At 40.2% G+C, this 21978-nt stretch overlaps 1 protein-coding gene across 1 annotated transcript in view; it reads left to right on the top strand.

Annotated features, from left to right (window-relative positions):
* The first annotated feature begins 1585 nt into the window (after nt 1-1585).
* STAT1 (signal transducer and activator of transcription 1) overlaps nt 1586-21978 on the top strand; it is a 37731-nt gene continuing 17338 nt past the window's right edge. Inside the window, exons 1-14 of the mRNA XM_070934906.1 lie at nt 1586-1652; nt 4171-4299; nt 5283-5427; nt 7185-7283; nt 7539-7628; nt 8332-8410; nt 10461-10552; nt 13599-13750; nt 14343-14501; nt 15597-15689; nt 17203-17262; nt 19820-19849; nt 19940-20030; nt 21843-21881. Coding sequence (XP_070791007.1) covers nt 4172-4299; nt 5283-5427; nt 7185-7283; nt 7539-7628; nt 8332-8410; nt 10461-10552; nt 13599-13750; nt 14343-14501; nt 15597-15689; nt 17203-17262; nt 19820-19849; nt 19940-20030; nt 21843-21881 — 1257 coding nt within the window. The 5' untranslated portion in view covers nt 1586-1652; nt 4171. The remainder of the gene's footprint in view (nt 1653-4170; nt 4300-5282; nt 5428-7184; nt 7284-7538; nt 7629-8331; nt 8411-10460; nt 10553-13598; nt 13751-14342; nt 14502-15596; nt 15690-17202; nt 17263-19819; nt 19850-19939; nt 20031-21842; nt 21882-21978) is intronic.

Genomic DNA, 21978 nt, shown 5'->3' on the forward strand with positions numbered 1-21978 from the left:
ACGCTACAGTAGATGTCTATGGAGATTCTCAGTCATCCAGGTCATGGTTGTCCCAAAGGTGCTTTTTTCAAGAGGGAACTGGACTTTCTGGTTTTCCTTTGAAGACATTTCGCTTCTCATCCAAGAAGCTTCTTCAGTTCAGCTCGATGAGAAACGAAACGTCTTTTAAAAAAAAAAAAAAAACCCAGAAAATCCAGTTGCCTCTTGAAAAAAAGCACCTTTGGGACTACAGAAGATGCCGATAACTTTTCCCCAGCAGGCAAGGGAACTAGGGTAACCTTCCATCAGCCTGGCCATGGGAGTTGTAATCCAAGGCGCCAGGCCAGGTGCAGATGACATTGGTAATCCTCGGATCTAGCGAAAGTAAATTGCTCGAAGAAAATCTACACGGATCACCTTTCCTCTCCTGTTTTTGCGCCGCAATTAGATTCAAAGTTCCAGTTGGATTCTATACACGTTTGTTAGAAGGATGTGTGGGAGAACTTAAACCGCTTGCTGGTCAAAGTGTGAATTAGGATTTTCTGCAAGGGCTTTGGTGTAGTACGAGGCCGATTTCGGTTGATGAAAGAAACCACAGGGTAACATCACTGTGGCTGAAGATGTTTTTCTTCTGTGACCTAGATGGCACCTTCTCCCTCAACTGAGTATCGGGTTTAAAAATTACCTTACAGCGATGTATTTTCCAAAAGTTGAAACTAAGGTGAACAATCACGTTCGGTTGAACTATTTTTTTTGTGATTGAAAACCTGCCTTTTGAAATTAATTTTATTATTTTTTAAAGTAGACAGATTAAAAAACAAGCATAGGAGAAATGAAAAGAGTAAGGAGAAAAGTTTTCATCTGTTTACTTTGAAATGTAATAATTAAAAGAAATAATTTTAAAAAAATTACAAAAAGCTTCCGAGCGTAACATAAATATCCCGCCTCAGACACAAAAGTCGGAGAGGAACCTCCACTCTGTTCAGAATAGAAAACCAAGGCATTTAAAGACATGATTGATGATGATAACTCCTTAGAGGCGCCAATGTGTTGATATAGTGGACGTTCATTTTGGAAGCCCTTAGCGCCTCTGAAAATATTCCGGATACTATTTACCATCCAAATTCGTGCCTGCCTGCCTGCCTGCCTGCCTGCTTGGAACTGTCTTGCATCTGTGCCCGTTTCCTGCGCGCATCTTTCTAAAATCAACATTCACCAAGTCAGTCGTAGAAGGTAATGCCATAGAATTTAATAGGATTTACGCCCAGCTAATGGTGTATATAATAACAATGCAGGCCGAAGACCTTTTCAAATCGAGAATAAACACAGTTTACTTCTCAAACGGAAATGAAAACGATCGCTGGGCTCAAAAGTTATAAAACCCGCGATCTTCTCTCTCCCCCCCCCCCGCCATCTCTCGCTCTTTCCCCCCCTCCTTGTGCCAATTTTTAGAGAACAGGGAGGAGGACACCTCTCCGTAACAGCCATTTCCCCCCCTCTTCGGTTCTGATTGGCTACTCCCTCAAATAGCTTGTCGCGGATTGGTCCGCGCCCTCCGGTCGTGCTTTGCTACTTCCCGTTTAAAGGTACGGTACTTTCGTTTTAGCAGAAAGCAAGTAGGCGGGAGAGAGTTCGGGATCTCCGGTTCTTTTGAAGGTTCTGGGACGCGCCAGGTAGGTCTGCATTAAGTCGGTGTTCTTAGGTGTGGCCTTCGTGCAGGAGGCTTTGCATGCCTCCCTCCAAGATCTTTCACGGGTTGCCTCTTAAAACCTGGAATCTCAAGACCTCAAAATCCTATTCTCGATCGCCAGGTGATCGTTTCTTTCTTTTTTTTTTTCTTTCCCCGTTAGGATTGCTAAACTTGTTATTTGTCAGATGGGCTGTTGCGGGTTAGGGCCAGGGGCACAGACGGTTGTGTGACGTTTGCACTGGATTTGCAGCCTGGGCTGAAAAATGCTGACTATGAAGAAGAACTGCCTTGTCCACGCCCGAGTTGAGACCCCTCCTTGCCAAACGGGACAGAAGGGTCGCTTTGCCTTGTGACCGATTCTTCGTGATCCCATGATCATACCTCGCCCTCCACTGTCTCCTGGAGTTTGCCCAAATATATATCCATTGCGTTGATGAGATCTAACCGTCTCATCCTTCACCGGCCCCTTCTCCTTTTGCCTTCAATCTTTCCCAACATCAGGGTCTTTTCCAATGAGCCTCTTCTGTCATTTAAGTGACCAAAGTATTTGAGCTTCAGTATTTAATCCTTCCAAAGGACAGCCAGGGTTGATTTCCTTTAAGATTGACTGATTTGATCTCCTCTCAAGAGTCATCTTCAACTCTATAATTCAGTTCTTTGGCACTCAACCTCCTTTTGGTCCAAATCTCACAGCCGTACATTACCACTGGGGAAAAAGTTATTATATGTACCTTTGTCAACAAGGTGATATCTCTGCTTTTTAATATGCTGTCTAGGTTTTCCATCGCTTTCCTCCCAAGGAGCAAGCTATCTTTTAATTTCATGGATGCAGTCGCAGTCTGAGTGATCTTGAAGGCCAAGAAAATTAAATTAACTTTTTACTCGCCTACGTGAAATAACTGGGTCACTCCTGGTGAACTGTTAAAAACCCAAGCTTAGTTGAGACATTTTCATCAGGCTATTCTGCAGCTGAATTTTGCAGGTTATTTTTGAAAGTGGCATTTTGGGGGGAAAGGGGGGGCATTTAGAATAATTTGGGAGAAAGCATGGTAACATTTAGTGCTCTTTAGGAGTAGCTACTAAGGGGAATCCAAAACCTGATATTTGACTATAGCCTTTGCACTTAATGACTATTGGACCAACTGGTTCCCATTTGGTATCTGTAAGGATGGCTTGCAGCTTGTTGGAGTACCAGTATATGGATTTCTTGGTTATAGGAGGAACAATCAGTACTTGAAGCCTAATAGATTATTGTAGTTTACGTTGACATCCATATCTGTAATTCCTGAATACAGGTACTCCTCAACTAGCCACCATTCAATGTTACAACCGCACTTGAAAAAAGTGACTTATGACTGGTCCTCACACTTATAACCATTGCAGCATCCCCCATGGTCACATAATCAAAATTTGAGTGCTTGGCAACCAGCATTTTTTTATTTTGGTTGCAGGATCCTGGGGTCATGTGTTCATCATTTGTGACCTTCCCAGCCAACTTCTGGCCAGCAATGTCAAGGGAGGAAGCCGTATTTGTTTAAAGACTGCACGATTCACTTAACAACCATGATGAAAAGTTCATAAAATTGAGCTGGACTCATTACCACTGCCTTGCTTAGCAATTGTCCCAATTACGGTGATAAGTTGAGGACAGCCTGTAACTTGATCCATATGGCAGAGACTAATATATGTGGTTTTCATTGCAGGAACAAGCCTTATCTGTATGTAAGCAACAGTGCATGCCACTGTTTAAATGTGTAGTATATATTAAATTAAAATTGATACAGTTTGTATAGTAAATGAAGCAAAGATCCTGGCTGGATCAATATGACATAAGTATAACACAGTTTTGTTTTTGTGTGAATGTTGAGAAGCCAACCTTCTTGAATTCTTTCCTCTGGTACTGATGTGTAAAACCAGACAGTTTGATGAACTACAGTTTATATAAACCCTGAAGCAATCATAATCTGGGCTGTAGTATGTGTTCTTCGGATGCATTGGAAGTAGCATATAAACACAAAACTCACAGGGCATGTTTATCATTCATTTATTCGACTTTTATTTCACTGCATGCGGCTTACAACCATGTTCTTTTTGGACACATCTTTATCTCACATTAAGTAAGGTTTGTCCTTGGTCCACTGAGAATAACATTAAATTGATTGGATTTTTAATAGTTATTTTTCCTGTATCTTACACTTCTCTTGTATTAATAAGAACTTTCAGAGCTAATTTGCTACCCTGAGTCCTTAGTCTTATTTCCAAATAGACTAATTCTGGAAACAAATGTGGTAATGTATGCTGACGGACACATACAAACGGTGGTTGACATTAATGAAAGAGAAAGAGGATTTGTGTGTTGGTGTGGTATGGCATTATATAAATAGGAAAGGAGGAAATGTGCTTTCAGATAATGCAGTTTCTTAACTAACTGAAAATTTGACTGCATGGAAGAATAAATGGGACCTACATTTAATTACATATTTGGGGATTTGATTCCACAGGATGAGTCAGTGGTGCAAACTGCAACAGCTGGATTCTAAATTCTTGGAACATGTGCATCAGCTCTACGATGATACTTTTCCTATGGAGATCAGGCAATACTTGGCACAGTGGCTAGAAAGCCAAGATTGGTAAGAGGCTTAATTTGTGTAAGCTATCAAAAAAATAAGACTTTGATTCTAAGCAGGAGTAGGATGCAGTCAGCAATTGTGAGACGTTAAATTATTTCTCTCAAAACTAATGGAACTTTGGTTAAACTGTTTGCTGAGGAAGTAAATTCCACTGGATTATGCAGTCTCATATTGTATTTTATATTCTTAAACCAAATATTGTGAATAAAGAAATGGAAAGCTACATTCTCAATTTCATAACAGCATATAACAAAAATTCTGAATCATGTGCAGGTTGAGGAGACTGCTCAGCTTGAGCAACTGGTATAAATCGGCATTTTGTTTCACGCAAGAACTCTAAGAGCAGCATATTTAAAATAAATTACCGTATATTTAGTTACACTCGGTGGTGGGATTCAGCCAGTTCGCACCACTTCGGGAGAACTGGTTGTTAAGTTTCTGATCGTTTGGCAAACTGGTTGTTGGAAGAAATCATTAGGGCAGAGAACCGGTTGTTAAATTACTCGAATCCCACCACTGGTTACCCTGCAATTCCACTTTAACCCTTGGACTCTTGTGGCTTGTCTGACATTTTAGAATTTGTCTGGAGTTATAGTTCGCGCATGTAATTCCTCTTCATAGGCAAACCTCCAAATTCATATCTTGAAAATGCAGAAGAATACAGCCATAATAATAGCAAAAACGTAGATGCAACTGAATTGGAAATACTGCCCTTGTCCATCATGATATTCCATTGCCGCTCAACCAGCTGGGTTCTGTTATTGGCACAGTAGCCTGTATTGTTCATGTGTATTTGCTATGGGTTCCCCTGCCAGATGTAGAGTACCTTGGGGATTATTGGAAAGTTGGGTCGGTTTGTGACTGCTAACCTAAGCAGAAGGGCAAAGAAAAATAAATTGGGTTTTTCAAGCATGTTGGGGTTTCTGCAGTATAAAGAGATGGAAGATATGCTAATGCTGTTGTTCGCATGCTTCCTCTTCTAGGGACTATGCTGCTGAAGACTTTTCAATGGCTACGTTGCTCTTCCAGAATCTCCTGTCACAGCTGGATGATCAATATAGCCGTTTTACTCAGGAGAACAATTTTTTATTGCAACACAACATCAGAAAGAGTAAACGAAACCTCCAGGTCAGTCTACAAGACAGTCATTTTTGTTTGACATCTTTTGCAGTGTAGCTTCTAATAACCATATCTCCATGTGTGATACACGCATTTATTATTATTATTATTATTATTATTATTATTATTATTATTATTATTATTATTAAGGAAATTCCAGCTGAATTGGCTGGACGGTGGGAAGATAGATCTTACACAGACAGAGCTTTTGTCTCTATTAATTTTTTTCTGGTCTGATGGACACACTCCTTTTTCAGCCTTATATTTGAGCAGCTGTTTTTAATAAATGCAGTAACAGAAAGCATTTCTTAGTATGCAGCAGTTGAATATCAAGTATCACTTCTGAGGTTTGAAGGATGTCTTAGCTTAGAAGTGAAAAAAGTGATACTAGGATTTACAAATATGTGATTTGTGATCGAATTTTGACTCCCATTTCTTTAATGGAAATAAATAATGGAGAGTGTAGGATAGAGACGTGCTTTCACGGTGTGGTAGTGAGCATATTGAAAAAAATATTGGCAGTCCCCAGGGTGGATTTGATTTAAATCAACTCGATTTAAATCATAATTTTTAAAAGAGCAACTGTCATCTCTGTCCCGCAGCTGCTCCTCTTCTGACCCACTGTTGACTCACCAACAGTCCCATTCACTTTAATGGGACAGCTGGTGATGCAGCAGTGGCACAACAAGGTGAGGGACGTGACAGACAGCAGATGAGTGGATGCACACTAACAGTCACTGCCATGATGGATCTGAAATGACAGGTGCTCTTTAATATTATATTTATAAGCTGCTTAGAAGGTTTCACTTTCATTTTTACTGCTTGCCTTTCCTCCTCACACTTAGAGCCTGGTGGTACAGATGCATTTATCTTCAAACAATCATACAGTTTGTAGTGTACATAGATTTGCAAAACAATGGGATATTCCTGAACTTTGTTTTATGATTTATCTTATGGTTACTGTGAAATTGTGTGAATGCATCAATGCAGTGCATGTTATCTCAGCTTGCAGAGCTTGGCTTCATTGAATGAGTTTACCAAAAATGTAAATATTGCAGAATGCTACATAACTAAGCTCCATTTCATGTTGAATAAATTAAATTATTAATGTATCTTAAATAGAAAACTATCTTTAGATCAGGGATGAAATGCTCCCAGTTCGGACTGGATCGCCCGATCCGGTAGCGATGGCGGCGGGTGGTTCGGAGAACCAGTAGCAAAAATCCCTGCGGCCCCACTCCCCCATGCCCAGCTGAGCCGCACGATCATCAGAGGCTGTATTTTTTACTTTTGAAAGCATTTTTTCTACAACCTCTTTGGCCGAAAAAATGCTTTTAAAAGTAAAAAAAAAAAAAAAGCTGATGATCGCGCAGTTCAGCTGGGATCGTCAGAGGCTTTTAAAAGCATTTTTTCTACAACCTCTTCGGCTGAAGAGGTTGTAGAAAAAAAAATGCCTTTAAAAGCCTCTAGCAATCCCAGCTGAGTTGACTGATCGGCAGAGGCTTTTAAAAGCATTTTTTCTGCAACCTCTTAAGGTTGTAGAAAAAATGCTTTTAAAAGTTAAAAAAAAAAAAAGTTGGCCATGCCCACCCAGTCACATTACCCCCGCCACCAAGCCACGCCCACAGAACTGGTAGTAACAAATTTTAGATTTCACCCCTGCTTTATATATATTTTTTACTCCAGAAGCATTTTATTAAAATAAATTTGATAAAAAAATCCAATTTAAATGAAAAAAAAACCCGATTGTTTTTGCTATAATCCAGAATACTTTTGTGGAAGAACCCATGTATATGGCCTTGATGATCTCCAAATGTCTCCAAGAAGAAAGGAAGATCCTTAAATCTGCAGAGTCCACAGATCGGGTAGGTTATCCTCTGTATGTCTGAAAAAGAGCATTCTGTATTGAACATTGTGCAGCCTCAGAATAGATCATGGACTTCACTTTCAAATTTTAACATGTCTACCCAATTTAGCATTTTCTCAGAATGGAAAGCAAAGAACTAATCCAAGAAAGGTCATGAAATATTCCTGCTGTGGAAATTTTCCTTATTAGGGGGGATTCTACATCATGATATATTTAATTCTTGAATTTTTTTTTTTCTCATTTCAAATTCCAGATGCAAATGGACAATGAGCAAAATACTGCGGTGCTGGGCAAAGTGAAAGAGTTGGATGCAAAAGTCACACACGTGAAGAATCGTGTCATAGTACGTTGGCCCTTGGAAACTTTTTATTTTCTGCCATATCATAAACCAAAGAGGAACACATTGTTGGTTCAGATGCAGACATTGGGGAACGTGCAAAGATAAGCTACATTGGAGGAGGATTGAGTGGCTGTCTGGGAACAATGGACAGATTTTAATCTCCTAACGCTATTATCAAAATTTTGCTATTGCTATTGTCACATGACAAAACTTATTGAGTAGTCATATTTTTTAGCACCAGCTGAGCGCGGGACACTCACAGAGGTAAGAAAGGGATACATGTAACATAGCCTTCTCCAGCCTGATGAACTTAGTTGATGCCTATTACAAGGTAGCATTTGCCAAATATCTTGAATTAAAATCTATCCAAATCTCAGTGTGATCAGTGGTTGATATTTAGACAGCAGCAGGTTTCTATTCCTGACTATTCCAGTGAATAGTCTGGTTTAACTGGGACAAAGGACCCTTTGGTTCATATCTATTACTCTGCTAAGCCTGAAGATTCACCGGTTAGCCTTGCTTTGGTCATATTTTTTGACTGAACCTATCTTAAGACTTTGTCATAAAGATAAAATAGGGAAGCAAAGGCCTGTTTTGATAACAGTGTTGTGAAATGAATCATTGAAGTCATTACATTTCTTTTCATAAATACCACCATTTTGCATTAAGTGATTTTGAATGTCTGATGAGCTTATTTGTTTTGTAGGAAATAGAGCAAATGATAAAAAATCTCGAGGATGTTCAAGATGAATATGATTTCAAATGTAAAACTTTTCAAGTCAGAGGTGAGGAGTTTCTAGCCTTCTGTTGTTTCCTATGATAGACATTGTTCCCTGACAATAAAATCATGTCCAGTCGAAGCTCAGTTGAAACCTTAGTCTGTTAAACATTTATTACAGACTTGATTTCCATTTTGTGAAAGTCCAGATCTTACAAACATCAAGATCTTGCGCTCATATTACCCAAAATCATCCTATCCTCACTTGGTTCCCCTCCATGTCTACTTATGTTATATTGCAACTCCCATCCTCTCCCAGTTGTATGTTACCTGGGGATAGATTGACCGAAGTAGAGTTGATACAAACTCCCAACATTTTCTTTTGAGCTTAGAATAAAACAACTCAAAACATCCCAGTTTTGAGTGTTCTATGTTCAACTGGAATGAAATTTGAATTCTTAATACTCTTCGAAGGAGAATTCCAAACAAGCTTTTCATTTATTTTTCATCCTCAAAGCAAACAACAGAAGCAGTAACTAAGCTCCTTTTGTCGAAAGTTTTCATTGCCTAAGAAGATCCCAGCAAGCAGTTAGAGGTGCGGTAAAGCAATTTACATATTGGCCAATCCAGGTTATAAAATGGGAGTTCAGTTCAAACAGTTTCACTAGTGCTACTAGAGCAAAGCCAAAGTACCATTCAGAGTTACAGCATCCATTCTCTCATCAAAGCCCCAAAGGTTTTGATGAAGGATAACCAGGTTTTGGATAACATAAAACAGGCAAAAGAATTTAAGCACAAAGAATGAGCCGTGTCAGACCTGCGCCAACTTAGATCTCTAGGAAAGAAAGACTCTCGACTCCATTTGGTTGAAGTGATAGGTTCTTTTACTAACGTTAAGTGGTTGTAGTGAAAGTAAAGCTAGATCTGAGTATTCCTGTGCAAAGAAATACCCTTTCCCTGGCCCTCCCTCCCTTAACCAGTTCATTGGTGCCCAATGGTATGCCGTTTTGATGTTTTGGGAACTGCTTGGTACTCCTCAATGTAGTTTCATTTTCTGTTCCCAGACCAGGTGTCTTGGCAGCTGACTTATTCCGATTTGGCACCTCTGATATTTGACAATGTGTCTCCTCTCTTGCCATTTGTCGTCTTATTTCCATGCCCGAACTTTACTACCCCAAATTCCTTTTCTCTTCTCCTGCATCTATGGCAGGAGGCCAGCAAAGAGAAGAAGCAGAAGATGGCAGATCTAAGTAACATTGTCATCAAAAGTTAACCCAGCAAAAGTAACCCTTCTGAACAGTATTGAATCCAGTGGTTTCCTGTATTCCATCTCCCTCCAGTTTCAGTTGATGGTCTGCAGCTTGGATTTTGCTGGGGTCTGACCCTGCAGAGCTTTGGCTCCCATCGTTACCAGGATGGGAGACATTGTATCTAATCCCTGGTTCCAGCTTGTCAGAATCCATGGGATCTTGCCTTTTGTTGCTAATTTTAGGCCTTGGATCTTTAATGTTTGGAATACCATGTTCTAGATCCTCTTGTGAAGAAGATCACATGTCAGGGAGTTGCAGATCATCAGTATCTGAAGTGCTGCAAATTGCCTATACTTGGCCTAGATTAAAGTACGTTTCTCCCCTAATGCATTGCTTTTGTACATAGACATTCCTAGTGTCTTGTCCTTTGGCCAGGTAGCCTTATAAATAGTCCTTGACTTTCGACCATTTATTTAGTGACCGTTAAAAGTTATGATGATGCCAAAAAAGTGACTTATGACCAGTCCTTGCACTTCATGGTTGAGATCTGGGTGCTTGGCAACCAGCTCACATGACAATTGCATCATCCTGTGGTCACATGATCATCAGTTGCAACCTTTCCCAGCCAGCTTTCAACAAGCAAAATCAATGGCGAAGTTGGCAGGGAAGGTTACAAGTTGTGATTACACCATGTCTCGCCTAAAGACTCTGGCCAACAAAAGTAAAACTGTGTGTGGTCATGTAATGCCTCACTCCCTTTATACCACTTTGATATTGTTTATTGGATTATTTCCTTTCTTTTTACAGTTCTGCCATTTTAAATATAAAAGATATATAAAGTTCTGGCATGCATGATTTCTTTTGCAGAATGTGAACCCAACGGCATGAGCCAGGAAGACTATAAAAAGGAAAAAGTACAGCTCCACACCATGTATTTGCAGCTTCACAGTAAGAGACAGGTGATGCAGCTAGTTTCTTTGGAGAGCTGGGGTTGTTCATTGGTCTAAATAGCAGGCACTTTTTTGTTTTTGTTTCCCTTCCCTTTAAAGGATTTGAAGAACCGGTGGGTGGAGTCCAAAGTGCTTGTGAGACAGGGTTGTAATTATAGTTAGAGGATAGGACCAGGGAAATTATAATTTATCATGAGCTTTGGAAGTTACTGGGTGCCTTTAAAGCAGTCACTGCCTCTCAGTTCAACCTAAGCATTATTTGGAAAAGTTGATCTTAGAGCAGGGGTGTCAAACTCAAGGCCCATGAGCTTGTTTCAGCCTGCAGGGTGCTTAAATCTGGCCCACAGGGCCACTCTGGAAACAGGGAAGGACTACCCGCAATGCCTCTGCCAGTGAAAACGGAGCTCAAGAGGGTTGCAGGAGACAGTCGCAGCTAAAAATGGTTCTCCCGAACTCTGTTTTCGCTGGCAGAGGGTGGCAGGAGGCCGTCGCAGCCAGAAACAGAGCTCGGGAGCCCATTTTTGCTCAGACCACCACAAGCACCCCCCACATGGGTGACATCGAGCTGGCCATGCCCACCTTGGCCACGCCCCCCAGGACTTCCCGAGGTCAAACAACCCTGATGCGGCCCTCAATGAAATCGAATTTGACACCCCTGTCTTAGAGAATGTAGTACTATGATTGTCACCTTCAGCTCAAGGAAAAAGAGAACATAACAGACAACGAAATTCATTTAGAGGTGGTTGCCACAGTGTAACAGGGTTCTTTTTGAACTGAAGATTAGCTTGTGTTTTTAAAAGGCTGACAATTGGCACAGATAAACAAGCCAGTGGAGGCCTTTTTTATTATTACAGTGGGGGCTTTTATCACAAGTATTAACAATATAGTTTTGGTGTTCACCTGATAACCAGTTTTTCTCCTAGGTTTCACTCCCAGAGACTATCTCCCTATAATTCTCCTGCTAGCTGTTTTGTTTTCTTCCCCTTTCATTTCAACTCTCTCCCCCCTCTTCTGAGTTTAACAAGAGAGCAGATAAAAAGAATTGGCTGGAATTTTGCCGTCATGTGCTTGCATTAGTTTGACAGCTTGTCCTGTTCAGTAGAACTTCTACTGGTTCTCCATGGAGGAAAAAACTTCTCTAAGACTTCTGCCCAATCCTTCCCCAGAGACAGCCAGGTCTCCTTCCCTTCTTGGGTGGAGGTCTTACCCCTCTGGGTCTTCACTTTCCTTTTTGAAGCCACCTGTGAATCTTTTTTTCTCCTTTCCCAACCAGGAACCAAAAACTGCTCCTCACACTTAACTTCTCTCTCCATCTTAATTCTGCAGCCACTTGATTCACTCCATGCAATCCTCTTGTCTCATTCCAATTTTTAGTTAGGCCAACAGCATGCTCCACAGAATCTGAGGAGATGGGTGTTGTCCCCAATCCCCCACTCCCAAGGATCTAGTCCCCAAGACCTATAGAGCAGACTTAACTACTGGAACTGCTGTCTTAGCATCTCGCCACAACAGCCCTGCCTAGCAGCAAGGTTGGTTCATCAGCTCTTTGATAGCACAGCTGCCATTCAAAGCCAGCATTGAGCAGCTTCTCTCCTTGTACTCACTCATACCAGCAAAACAACAGCTACATCAGGCCACTAAAATCCATATGCCACAGTAGTGCAATACACCATCATTGCTGTTCTCCAGTTTAGTGTAGAGCAGTGATTGTCAACCTTTACTTCACCATGGACCCCCTTTAAATAAATACCTTTTGTGGCCACAGACCCCAGCCAAGGACCTCCAAGACTTAACTCAAGATTTAAATCATAACATTTCTTCAATCCTTCGCAGACGCCCCTGTGATCACACACACACACACTCTGCAGACCACAGGTTGAGAACCACTGGTGTAGAGGATAAGTTGTCCTTGACTGAGATAAGCCAGATCAAAGCAACAAATTAAAAAACAAGGCTTAAGTCCAAAACAAGCAGAAGGTAATGTGAAAGCAGTTCAGGCTATTTAGCTCCCTAATTCATTTGAAGATAGGGACGGGACAATAAAGCTAAATCAAACTTATAGTATTCTATTACCTATAGCCAGTATTTTAAAAAGTAATTTAGCCTTCCTGTGGCATTGATTTCTTGCTTTGCTCTACATGGTAGGGTTGACTAGAAATTTAACAGTCATTCTTTTAGGCTTCCCTCTGATTTCCATTCCTGCCTTGTTTATTGATGTCACTGCACTATCCACTGCTGCTTTTGGCTGCCACAGCTTTAAAAAAAATTGAAAGGTTCCTTACTTTGTAGGCTGACCTCTAGTTCCTCTTAGTTATTTGTTAGCTATGTATTTTACAATTCAGTCAAGAACTTAGAAGATATATTATACATGGTGCTTCTTCCTTGTGTTATTTCTACACAACAATTCTATCAGGTAGGCTGTGGAGGATTGAATCTGCATCCTGCCTTTAGGATGCATTTATTGCAACACAAGTATGTCCCTTGGCTAAAGACTACAACAGGGGTGTCAATCTCAAAGCCCACAGGCCAGATCTGGCCTGCGGGGTGCTTAGATCTGGCCCATGGAGCTGCCCTGGAAACAGCAAAGGACAAGCCCGCAGTGCCTCTGTCAACAAAACGGGAGCTAGCATGCCCCCCCCCCCCCGAGCTCAGTTTTCACTGGCAGAGGGCTGCAGGAGTCCGTCACAGCTGAAATCTGAGCTCGGGAGCCTGTTTTCGCTGGCAGAGCCACCACAGGCGCCCCTGACATGAGTGACGTCAAGCTGGCCACGCCCACCCCGTCCCCTGAGGTCAAACAACTCTGATGCGGCCCTCAATGAAATCAAGTTTGACAATCAATGAAATTGAATGAAATGAAATCAAGTTTGACAATCAAGTTGGACTACAACTTCCTCCTGTATTCTAGGAAATTCCCACTGTGCATCATGTGAATGTTAGAGCTCTTTTTTTTTAATTGAAGAGATACATTCCTTGACATTTCAAAAGGATCTTGCCAGGATCGATTTAAAAGTAGGGGGTAATAGCTTGAATATGTTTCTTACTGGATTCTCTCTAGGATGTGCTACGCTTGATATCCTCTTCGTTGCCTGTGATTGAAAATACCCAAAATGCTCTGATAACAGAAGAGTTGGTTGAATGGAAGCATCGACAACAGATGGCTTGTATTGGCGGCCCACCCAACGCCTGTCTAGATCAGCTTCAAAACTGGTAGGTCTCTGAAGCATGGCAAGTACAATCAGGAATTTTCAGAATTCATTCAACCAGAAGGGGAAAAGTACCTGAAAATTTTCACAGAAAACTATCTTATCTGAAAACTAATATCTTCCTGAAGTGTTGGAATTCTGCTATTCCTCTCTTCTTGTCATGTTTGTGAGTTTTCCACATTTTTAAAAACATCTGGGTTACCTCCTTCTGTTGATAAAATGCAGTGTGTGCTGTTTGAGAATTATGACACTTTGATTCCAACACACCTCCAATGCTACCAGATCTAAAACTTCTCAGCAAATGTTCCAACAGTTGCATTTCTGCAGCTGGGCAAATTTCGTAAGTGACTCATGTCCCTAAGAAGTGGGCATTACTAATGGTTGGAAGACTTGGGGAATACTACTGATTTAGAAGTGGAATCTGGGGTCCAAACGGTTGCATATGGATTCAAGCATATCATGAATGCTCTGAGACATGTGCCTCAAGAGCCTTGTAAAGTTAGTGTTCCCCTAAACAATTAAAGACTGCTGGTTTCTGTGCTTGTTACCCCAAGGAGAAATGTAGCAATCTTCACATACACTCATTGTAATGATAGGTTTACTACAGTGGCTGAGAGTCTTCAGCAGATTCTTCAACAGCTTAAAAAACTGGAGGAGCTGGAGCAGAAATTCACCTATGAAACCGATCCCATTACCCAACAGAAGAAAGGGCTGTATGAGCGGACAGGGACTCTCTTCAAGCAACTCATTCAAAGGTATTTTTTTTTCTTGTGTTAGATGGGTCAGAATGGGCATTTTCTTGTTTTCTTGTTGTTAGTTCTGAAGTCAGGTTCCACCCATTGCAACCTCATGGACAACATTCCTCCAGGCCTTTCTGTCCTCTACCATCCCCCGGATTCCATTTAAACTCACACTGACTGCTTCAGTGACTTCATCCAGCCACCTCACTCTCTGCCGTCCCATTCTTCTTTTGCCCTTGTTTAGAAAAGCATATTTCATCTTCCCATCTAAGCTGAAGAATCTTTTCTCTTATCTTGCTGATTAAATTATTTGCTTGAACTGTGAGCAGTCGCATTATTCCCAGAAGGTCTGCGCAGACCACTCTAGTGAAATAATTTTTGCAGTTTTGTTTAAATTAGATTAGTTTATATATGAATCACATTTAAAAGGAATTGAAGGGTGTTTCCTACTGTTGGTGATTTCCTCACAAACTACAGAGAGTCTTCAAAATCTCAGAAGGCTAGAAGAAAAATGCCAAAGAGCTATGATGGGATGGACCAGGCTTCCCCAACCTAGACAAAAATTTATGGATTTGGAAGGTTTGTTTAGAGCAGGGGCACCCAACCACCCCCAGGCCACGGGCCAAATGGGCACAGGCTGGCATGTATGCCCAGCTCAACTCGCATGAGTGCTTGGCCGGCACACATGTGCATGCACGTCAGCATGCCTCTCATGTGAGTCGAGCTATGTGCAGGCCAGCCCCCTGCTTGCAAAGACCGGTTCCCCCCTCTTCCCCCAACACCCAGCAGGGCCACCCAGCTGCAAAAATTGAGAAGAGCTGGTTTAGAGAATGTATTAGATACAATTTGATTTTAAGAAATGTTTAGGAAATGTATTAATACAATTTGATTTTAAATTATATTTTTATTTTTAACTATTTAGAGATTATTGTGTACAAATTTTGTTCCTAGCATGCCAGATGTTTGTTCCAAATGAATAAATTGAAAAGAAAACCTTTTGCCTCTTATTTTTTTAATGTTCACGTTTGCATTATAGAAGATTGAGGATCTGTTCATTTTTGGCACAATGTTCTATTCCCCCTTTTTTTTTCTTTTTTTTTTCCTGTCCAGCTCCTTTGTTGTAGAAAGACAGCCTTGCATGCCTACGCATCCTCAGAGACCATTGGTTCTGAAGACTGGAGTACAATTTACAGTAAAGTTGAGGTAATTTGTTTTATACCTGATGTGATTCGTGTATGGTGGTTTTTTAAAAGAACTTTAAAGGAAGTGATTAATTTAAACTAAAGTAAAAGGAAAGACTCCCTCAAGGCAAGTTTGATCCGTGCACTTTTACCGGAGTAGTTTGCTACTGCTTTCTTTCATAATATTTTTATGATTTCCTAGTTTGGTCAATTAGGAAGAAAAAAGATGCCGCATCTTAACAACATACTGACGAACAAGGGTTTCTCGGCAGAATATCATTTTAAATCGAATTGCCAATATTTTAGGGCATGTTAATATTTACTTAGATGTAGATTTTGCTGCAGACCTAATTCTGCATTCTGCTGTTTCTTCTATTGAGGATATTGAAGTAACTGAAGTTCTGGTTCCTAGGCTCATTTCATGATTGGCTCCACACCTCAAGCAGAGATAGGTCATAGATCTTAACTTGGAATCACAAAGGCTGGATTTTACAAAACACATGAAACCAAAATGAAACATATTATGGCTTAGTACGATAGGTGAACCTTATCCGGGATACATGGGTTACAAATCTTTAATTATATGGGAACAAGACTCAATTGTCTTCCATATGTTTTTAGTAGATGCATGTAGGATTGCATTGAATGAATTTGCGTGCAGAGCTCTTACCCATGCTAGCTCAAACTAGGATTGGCTCCTGCAGTTATCTCATAAGTAAAATATTAGGTTGGTGTGCACGTTATGGCTTTTCAACTTGGTGGTCCTCCTCTAATGACAGATGCTTCTTTTAATCCTGAGGGGTCCTTGGTGCTCTGAGCTTGTTTTCTTGCATATGTTTCATTACCCAAACTAGGTAACATCCATAAGTGCTAGATATTACCTAGTTTGGGTAATGAAACATCTGCAAGAAAACAAGCTCAGAGCACCAAGGACCCCTCATATCAACCCTGAGCTACAAATAGTCTCCTTTATTAAGTCTTTTAATCTTGAAAGAATTTGAGCAGAAGGGGAGGGGCAATCTTTCTGCGGCCCTCCCCATAATTTACACCATCTGTTTTTTGTTTTGTTTTTTAATTTGATTTATATGCCGCCCTTCTCCAGAGACTCAGGGCGGCTTACAATGCGTTAAGCAATAGCCTTCATTCTTTTGTATATTTATACAAAGTCAGTTTATTGCCCCCACAAACTGGGTCCTCATTTTACCTACCTTAGAAAGGATGGAAGGCTGAGTCAACCTTGAGCCTTGGCAAGATTCGAACCTGCAGTAATTGCAGGCAGCTGTTCTTAATAACAGGGTGCTTTAGAACACTGTACTACCAAGGCTCTCGGTGTTTAACACCCCCAGCCCCAAAAAAGGATCATTTCACTTGCTCCCATTTCTGTTTACTGTGATCTTCAAGAATTACAAAGATCCAAATTTGACCTTATGCTGATATATAAGAAAAATGCTTTTGTTGAAGGGCTTAAGGAAGATAATCAAGACAGAAAAAATATTTTTTCTTTATTCTTACTTTTGTGTTGCTTGAACTTCCAGATTGCTGGTGAAGCTCCAAGAGCTGAATTACAAATTGAAAGTGCAAGTTCAGTTTGATAAGTAAGTGTTCTGTTATCACCATTCAGATGAATGATCCCTGATCTTGATTTCCACACTTTCTAAACTTAGACACTACACTCTGTTGCAACCTCTGTCTGGCAGGTAGAGAACTCCCATGATTTCCATGGGTTCTTACAGTTGTACAGTTTTTATGTAGTTAGTTATAGTATCTAAGACTTCTGATTACCTGCTTTCATTGGTTACTCATCAAGGTGAAATATTACTAAATTTATTTTTAAACAAGAGAATCTGAGAAAAGATCTTGAATATAAGGATTTGTAGTGAGCTTTGAGATCATCTAGTACAGAGTTCCCCAATCTTTCTGGGTTGGCGACCTGGAGTGGGGGTGCCTGTGATGTTTGTGATGAGGCTCGTGTGAGTGGGCCACAAGTGATCGCAACGAGGCTTGCGCGAGTGGGACCCTGAACGCCCGTGACAAGGTTCGCACAAGGGAATGCGAATACCCACAACACTTGTGTAAGTAGGGACATGCAGATGTGCATGCTTTGGCTGGCTGCTTACGTGCCTTTATTTAGTACTTTCCTTGCTCAGTTAAGGAATTCAGTACTATAGCATTCTTGACAGATGGCCCTCTAGCCTCTGTTTAAATACATCCATTTAGGAAGAATCTATTAATTCTCAAGGCATTGCTGAACAGATCTTAACCTTTTTCCTAATGTCCCATAAAAATGTTATTTTCCGTTGTTTAAATGAAAATAAAATATTTGCTGCTGAGAGCTCCGGTGTCATGATGACTCCATTGCTTTGAAGAAAAATACCTTTATATATGCTATGTGATTTGGAAACTATAACAGAAATAGCATTTCACCCATCAATGTAACAATCATAGCTATAGACTCTGCGGCTCTTGTTCTGATTGCAGTGAGCTAAGGAACAAAAAATACAACCCAGAGTAAGTAGAAGAAGGTTCAATTGAAGGTCCTAGCCCTTACTTCTACTTCATCTGTCAAAGTATACCTGTTCAGAAACTACAGGTAATTCTTGTTCACATCTACTCGTTCAGCAATTGTTCAAGGTTATAATGGCCCTGAATTAGTTGCAGCCTCACAGTTGCAGCTGTTGTAACATCCTGCAATCACACGATGACCATTTGCAACCTTCCCTGTCAATTTTTGACAAGCAAAGTCAATGCAGAAGGAGACAGGAGGTCACAAATGGCCATCTCATGACAAGAGATGCTGCTGCTGGGCCGGATTTGCCTCACTACACAGCTGCACAACTACACAACAACTGGGACTGCTATTACAAATTGGCCAGGTCATGTAACGTTGCAGCTTACAAATGCTTTGCTTAGCAATTCTGGTCACAATTATCATTGGTAAGCGGGACTAGTTTTGCTCCATGTGTAAGTTTTTATTTGGTGAAAATAAATAATAAGATAATCAATTGATTTTGGGTGCTTTACAGCAATGCAATCTCTAAATGAAGATTAGATCCACGCTCAAACCAGCATATCATAACTAAAAATGGCTACTCGGTCATTCATCTCAAATTTAAAGCGGTCTTAAAAAGAGAGTCTTCCGATTTTCTGGGACACCAAGAATTGTACTTGGGGTAACAAGTGCCGTAATGTTGGGGAACCCACAGAAAACCCCATTCTCTGTCCCATTCCCATTCCACCTTGCAATGCTAGGATCTTAAGGAAGCCCTTGAGGCTTTCTTTAGAATGGGGGTAAGTCCATCCTAGGTTGGAGAATATATAAATACGTGGGCCATAAATAATGGGCCAGTTTGTTATTTGCATTAATAGCAATTCATGAATTTATTTAAAAGTAACCACACTCCGTACTGGATGCCAAATGTTTCAAAAGTGACCCTTGTAGACAAGTGGAAGAGGCTCCAGCTTCACAGCAGGCTTTTAAGTGAGAATGATGTGTGAATTGGCTTACAGAAAACTCTTACAACTGCAGAGTTCACAGTGTCCTTAATCTGAGCAGTTGAGTGTGAAAGGAAAAAGGTGGAGATTTTTCCAGATTACATAGAGATAACTTGATAAAAAGTTTAATGGAACGTTTTTTGGAAAATGCTGAAGTATAATTGTGAAATCCTATAGAACGGGTGTCAAACTCAATTTCATTGAGGGTCACATCAGGGTTGTGTTTGACCTTGGCAGGGTGGGAGGGGCGTGGCCAGCTCGATGTCATTTGTATCAGGGGCGCCTGTGGTGCCCAGAGCACTCTGCCAGTGAAAATGGGCTCCCAAGTTCCATTTTTATCTGCGACGGCCTCCTGCAACTCTGCCAGCAAAAATGGAGCTTGGTAGGGCTGCCTGTGCCCCTTGCAAGCTCCATTTTTGGCTGCAACGGCCTCCTGCAACCCTCTGTCAGCGAAAACAGAGCTCGGGAGGGCCGCTCACGGTCCTCCCGAGCTCCATTTTTGCTGGCAGAGGCCCCACGGGCCAGTCCTTCACTGTTTCCCCACAGTCCAGATCTAAGCACCCCATGGGCCGGATCTGGCCCCCGGGTCTTGACACCCCTGCTATAGAACAATGGCTGCCTTGTCACTTCCTAAATTGACTTTTTTTTTTCCTTTTGCAGAGACGTCAGTGAGAAAGACACAGTGAAAGGGTACGTTCAATCAGTTTGTGCTTGTTCTTGCATTTTTTGTTGAACAACAAATAGGGTTATGTCAGTTGTTTTTACTTGTCTCATTTATAGATTTAGAAAATTCAACATCTTGGGAACAAATACCAAAGTATTGAACATGGAAGAGTCAAATGGGAGCCTATCAGCAGAATTTAGACACCTGGTGAGGTGTTTGTGGTATCTCTGTGTGATTTGATATGCTGAAGTTGCTTTGTCTCCTTGCTAGTTATCTTTTTGCACTTAATGTTGATTTTTTATACAGCTATTTATGCCTTTTGAAGCCTATCCCAATCCTTTAGTCTCTGGATAGCACTGAGCAGAGTAATAATACAAATGTAGAGAGGAATGGCAACAAGAAATACAAACTGTAATAAGAAAAATAATAACCTACCATGAACTCTCAACTTCAGTTGAAAGCACTTTATCCTAGTGATCCCTGACTGAGACAAGGATGTCAGTTTATACTACAAATGGTTTTTGACCATGCTTTCCATTCATGAAGACATGGGGGAGAAGTTCATGATTTAAGATTTTGGCTGTGAAGTAAGAACTATTTCATGCAGTCTCATATAACTTTGAATAGGGATGACAGTTCATCTTTCTTTGAATGGACTCAAAGATTCTTTCAAGTTCGCTCTGCCCTTCTGTCATTCTTCCTTTTGTCATGCTTTAAGTTTTAGTACTTTTTACCATTTTGTAGAATTAGACCCAGAGCGACCATTTTGCAATGGAATCCAGCATCCTTCAACTGAGATCTAATAATGGGAATTAATTTGGTTCAGAATTCATTGTTGTTGAATCATATTCACTCTTGTATTATAATCAGCAGTAGTAGTAATATCATTAATGGAGATGTTTTACTTTTTAAAGTAATCACTTGTAAGTTTCATTAGATTCAAAAATTTCATAATATGATTCTCTTAGCAATTTATCAGTTATTGGACACATTTACAGTTATTTTTTAAGTACTCTGTCAAACCTTTAGGGAACAGATTTTGCCTGGTATCTGAAATGCATAGTATTCATCTTTAAATCATTCTCTAAATGAAAGTGTCTTTCATTCTTTTTGATAATTTACCAATTTGTTATAATTTAGAGATAGGCTGAAGTAAAACTTAACGGTTGTAAGGGTATTGCAGTGTATGCACAGATAATCAAACTGCTGACATTTTCTATATCGTGACTTTAAAAATACTTAGCAGGTCTAATATTTACAAGCAAAGGGGATAGCTGAGATAATAGATAAAGACTCCTGTAGTCTTTTTAACTGTCATTTGCATAATTCATATCTCATGTGTGACATTTATTTACTTTATATATAGCTGTCCATCTCACTTTTATGTGGCTTGAGGCAGTTTACAATAAAACACAACATACACAATATAAAACAAAGATAAAAACACATAGCAGCCCGGCATCATCTAATCTTTCAGGAGACGGAGTTTAATCCATACCCAAGGCCCCCAGAGTTGAACACATTAATTTTTGAGATAAAGTACAATCTTTTTGAAAAGAATCTGATTTATTAATATTATCTGCCAGTTCAAATAGTGGGAGAGGGAGTTACTGTTAAGATACTTCCCATTCTTCTTTCTGCAGTTTAAAAGGTTTGAAAATCAAAATCTCCACGATACACTTTTAAAATATCAGTAATCAATAGGATCATCTGCAGTTCAGTTTTCTATTAGAAGCCTCCTGGCGGGTTTATAGGGAAATTGTTAAAAGTTGCCTATATAGTTGGAATGGATTTATGTGGGATACTCCTATATGAAGAAATGGGTTCTTATGTATAAGAAAATGTACATTTTATATTATGCATATAAGAAATAAAACTGAAAAAACTTTTCAAAAAGAAAGAAATGGAGCCATAACATGGAAGATAGTGAAAGGGGCTACCCTGAGCAAGAAATGTTTGAACCATACATCAAAAAATGTTCATAGGTATGTGGTTTAACCAAATTCTCTTCTTTTCTAGCAATTAAAAGAGCAAAAGAATACTTCAAGATCTAATGAGGTAAGGAAAACATCAGTGAATCTGTATAGCTTATTTAAAAAGTCCTCAATCAGAAATCTGTGTTTTAGACTTCCACGCTGCAGAAACAAAATAACTG

Source organism: Pituophis catenifer, unplaced genomic scaffold, assembly GCF_029215685.1.
Source record: "Pituophis catenifer annectens isolate HBS135680 unplaced genomic scaffold, rPitCat1.0.hap2 SCAF_1, whole genome shotgun sequence".
NCBI lineage: Eukaryota > Metazoa > Chordata > Lepidosauria > Squamata > Colubridae > Pituophis > Pituophis catenifer.